The 4,429-nt window shown below is 34.7% G+C and overlaps 1 protein-coding gene across 1 annotated transcript; it reads left to right on the top strand.

Moving 5' to 3' along the window:
- Window positions 1-1,181: 1,181 nt before the first annotated feature.
- Window positions 1,182-3,390, top strand: LOC107944416 (heparanase-like protein 1). The gene is made up of 9 exons (XM_041077830.1): window positions 1,182-1,388; window positions 1,469-1,505; window positions 1,699-1,879; window positions 1,968-2,122; window positions 2,211-2,444; window positions 2,545-2,734; window positions 2,820-2,945; window positions 3,042-3,141; window positions 3,229-3,390. Exons 1-9 carry the CDS (start codon window positions 1,182-1,184, stop codon window positions 3,388-3,390), a joined length of 1,392 nt encoding a protein of 463 aa, XP_040933764.1.
- The last annotated feature ends 1,039 nt before the right edge of the window (window positions 3,391-4,429 follow it).

Raw genomic sequence — 4,429 nt, 5'->3', positions numbered from 1 at the left:
GGAAAATATACTTTGCAAATTTTAAATAAAGAATTTTGTACTACTTCGCCAATAGAGCCAAGTGTCAAATCCACTAGGTAGGTGGCTTAGCTATTGGGGTTTTATTGTATAAAAGGTGAAAAATGGGCACTTGGGCGGCATTTGTTCTTCCCCAATTGGTTTCGAATTTTCAATATAACAAAAGGACAGAAAAGTTTAGGAAAATAAAATAAAAAATCCCTATAGGGTTTGGATTTTAGGTTATAACGGTTTGATTTTTTATGCGTTTCATTACACTGAAAACAAAAGCAAGTCTTTCTTTGTCTTGGTAGTTCATGTCATCGTCGTTAAGATGTGCTTTGTAAAGGCCCGGTGTAAAATTCTCAAAACCAACAATTCCTTCTCTTATAAAAACCTAGTGGTCTAACATTTCTATAAAATAAAGGGAAAAAAACCTTCTACTGAAATCTATATACGATAGAATTGATTTAAAATATATATGACTTTCAATTATCGAGTAAATTAAAATAACTCTGAAAGTTCTTTTACGTACGCAAATATTTTAAGATACGATAGAGTTTATGAAAATTCATGAAAGAGGTTTAGGGTTTTGGAGCGAAAGGAGATAGGTCCTCTCCGGAAAATTTTCGAAGAAAAAAATATGGGAAACTTTTTCAAATATGCTACTACTGTCGACACGGAATTTCTAAAGTTTCAAGTTTAATGATAGGTTTAAGTATTGCAATAATATAATCTCCGCATACTTCCTTAACATGCAATATTTACTTGTTAAAATATTATTCAAAATACAATTTTCCTTGTGACAAAACCCACATTCCTATTCCATTGACAATACGGACAACAAGACATAAAAGCTAAAGAAACAATATAAGCCTTTAATTTGGAATTTAAATGGTAGACGGCCCAAAATTGGTTATAAAATGAAATTTTCTTGCCAACTAACAAGTTGGAATTATTATCTCGACCGTAGTTGAAAAGGAATTAGTTGCAGCTGCGAAACTGTAACTTTTAAACAAAATGATGATGATGCTTTTACCACGATTAAATTTTCGAACCAATTTTAAATTCGTATCTAATTGTAACAAACTTTTAATACACGCATATATATAAACGCATGCATGATTACAATTGCATTACCCTCAATACTTCCCGCTCTTTCCTACTATCTAGATATCGTGAATATGGATTTGAAATGCATATTCAGCCTAACAATCCTTGTTTCCCAAATATCGCTTTCGTCGACGCAAAATGTGAACGTTGTGATTCAAGGAGCAACATCAATTGGTCAAACAGATGATAACTTTGTATGCGCTACATTGGATTGGTGGCCTACTGAAAAATGCAACTACAATCAATGTCCTTGGGGAAAGGCTGGACTATTAAATTTGGTAAGAATATTTTATTGTGCGTGTATGAACAATGTTTTTTACATAAATTTTGACTTTTCTTGTACTTTATGTTTTTGTAGGATTTGAAAAAGAAGGGTCTGATAAATGCAATAAAAGGTGAGTTCTACGTAAATAATATTACATGTCTCTATCATTAATTCATGCATGGTAGTCCAAATGAGATTGCAAATATTGGATTCGAATACTGTTAAAAGCCACCTCGTTAGAGTGGTTGTGTGAACGAGTTGGACTAAACTTGGTTCAAAGCCGGTAAGAACAATTTCAGACTAATTTGTGAAATTACTTTTAGCATTCAATCCTCTAAGAATCAAAGTTGGTGGGTCGTTGCAAGATCAAGTGGTGTACAGAGTAGGAGGAGTTAAGAATTGCCCCAATTTCATGAAAAATGAAGATAGTTTATTCGGATTCTCTCAGGGCTGCCTTCCCATGGAAAGATGGGACGAACTCAATAAAATTTTCAATCAAACTGGGTTGGTATTTCTATTTATTCCGAAAAATAATTAAACATTCCATTTTTTTTAGTAAAGACATTGACTTTATTGATATGACATTTTGAAGAGTAAAGGTTTCGTTCGGGTTGAATGCTCTTCTCGAAAGAAATCGGTCACAAGTTGAAAAGGGTCTTTGGGTTGGCGATTGGAAATCGCAAAATGCAAGGGATTTCATGAAGTATACTATTTCCAAGGGATACAAAGTTGATTCTTATGAATTTGGTAACTAAATTTGATTTTCCGAAGCCCTGCATGAGATTATTTTTCATTATACTTTTCGAATTGTATTTCAATCAATTTATTATTTCAGGAAATCAACTCTCCGGAGCTGGGATGGGTGCAAGCGTTGAGGCTAAACAATATGAAAAAGACATAGTAGTACTTAAGAATCTAGTGAAAGAATTACACCCAGATCCCAAAACTCAACCAAAGGTTTTAGGTCCTAGTGGCTATTATGATGAGAAATGGTTTAATTCCTTCCTAGAAGTTTCAGGACATGATGTTGTTGATGGAGCTACACACCATATCTATAATCTTGGACCTGGTATCCAAATATGTCTCAATTCAGTGTTCATTGAAGAGTTTTTAGAGGCTTACTTATTACTAGTAGGGTCAGTTTCTTAATTCGATGGATGCATATGCAGATGATGATCCAAACATGATTACCAAGATTCAAGATCCATCTTACTTAAATCAGGTTGCCCAAACCTATAAAGGTGTTTTGAATATTGTCAACAAGTTTAAACCGCAGTCGGGAGCTTGGGTTTTTGAATCTGGCGGAGCTCTTCACGGCGGTGCTAAAGATTTGTCCCCAACCTTTGCTGATGGATTTTGGTAATATTTTTCTCTCCTTTTCTTCTACCTCTACCTTTTCTTTGTGTATAATAAAACACGAGGTTGAACTTTTCTCCCTTAACAGGTATCTTGATCAATTGGGAATGGCTTCAACCTACAATCACAAGGTCTTCTGCAGGCAAACTCTAATCGGTGGAAATTATACTTTACTTAATACTACAACATCTATTCCCAATCCAGATTACTACGGGTCCGTGTCTTCACACAGATAGTGTGAGCCTTATCGTTTCTTTTTTTCCCTACAGCAACCAACATAATTCATCTTATTAATTTGTTTCGTTTCTAGTGCACTTCTATGGCACCGACTTATGGGAAGTACTGTACTTGCCGTAACTCAAGAGTTTAACCCAAATTTGCGTGTATTTGCTCACTGTGCGAAGAAAAAGGTAAGCCAACTTTGATAGAACGAACTTTTCGTTTATCAAATTATTTACTTTTATTAAATGTTATTAGCATCATTTTCTCTCTTGTAGCCTGGGATTTCTATCATTTTTATTAACTTGTCGAAAGATAGCTCGTTCAACGTCACCCTTTCAAATTACGAGCACCAGAGTCGTAATTCGAGATCCACGGATGTTGCGAAGCCTGAATTTGAGGTTCCAAGGATAGGGAGGAGTATCATTTGGCTGCGCTAGCTGGAAATATACAAGGTCAAATCGTGTTGCTAAATGACGTTCCAATGGTCCCAACAGAAACATTCGACATTCCGACGATGGAACCAAAGTGTTGTGCGGAAGCGTGTAAAAGAGTAAATGTTGTACTAAAAAATCACACTAAGTTCAATTCCCAGAAAGAGAGGTGGATCACAAGGATCGCTTAAGTACCAGGTGTTCCTAGCCAGAATATTCTCAATCGTAATTTAATAGCACAATAAATCACTACAATCACACACACAATTCATGCAGAATAATACAATAAGAACACAAGAATTTAACGAGGTTCAGAAATTTTGCCTACGTCCTCGGGCACTACCAAATATATTTCACTCCAAATACAAGTGAGAATTTACAAAGAGAGAGAGAGAAAACAAGGCCTTAAGTAGAGAATGGCAAGTTTGAGATAAAGAATGAGAGATGGTTATGCCTATTTATAGTTGAGGTTCAGGGATCAACTTGCAAAGTCACTTTACAATTTAGGGACCATATATTGCAAATATCTCAGATTTTATTATGCCAATATTGATACCCATATCTTTGACTTTCTAATATTGATACCCATATCTTTGACTTTCCATTATTTGATACCCATATCTTTGATTTTCCATAAATATGGATAATTCCCAATAATCTCCACCTCATCATTTCCCTACATCTTCTGTCACAAGTTGCCTAGTGCAATTTCAAATTTAAAGACAGTGTCCTACATGTGTTAATGATAAAGATGAACACAATAAAATGTAATACAATTAATCGAAACTCATTTAGTTACCTTAGAAAAACCTTTTTTTTTCAAAATATTGCAACATAACAAAAAATAAGAATTAAATGAACGCTATTTGAAGAAAATAATATTCCTTTTCAATGTCAGGCGAATAGAAACTTTATTAAGGATAACAAACGCCCTCTTTTGTCTGGGGCCGTTGTGGAACTGGTATAGGCCTATCCTTGTTGAAGATTGAAATTGTTCTACTTCAACCTCCTCATTCTGATTTTGTGGGATTTGAGTACTCTTTCC

Source organism: Gossypium hirsutum, chromosome A09 (assembly GCF_007990345.1).
Source record: "Gossypium hirsutum isolate 1008001.06 chromosome A09, Gossypium_hirsutum_v2.1, whole genome shotgun sequence".
Lineage (NCBI taxonomy): Eukaryota > Viridiplantae > Streptophyta > Magnoliopsida > Malvales > Malvaceae > Gossypium > Gossypium hirsutum.
This window is presented reverse-complemented; position numbering and strand designations above follow the sequence as displayed.

Bases quoted from the DNA above. Each gene is read 5' to 3' on its own strand.
- LOC107944416 (XM_041077830.1), top strand. From the start codon at position 1,182: ATGGATTTGAAATGCATATTCAGCCTAACAATCCTTGTTTCCCAAATA. The intron at 1,506-1,698 runs GTGAGTTCTACG...AATTACTTTTAG, and splicing joins TCTGATAAATGCAATAAAAG to CATTCAATCCTCTAAGAATC. The intron at 1,880-1,967 runs GTTGGTATTTCT...GACATTTTGAAG, and splicing joins AAAATTTTCAATCAAACTGG to AGTAAAGGTTTCGTTCGGGT.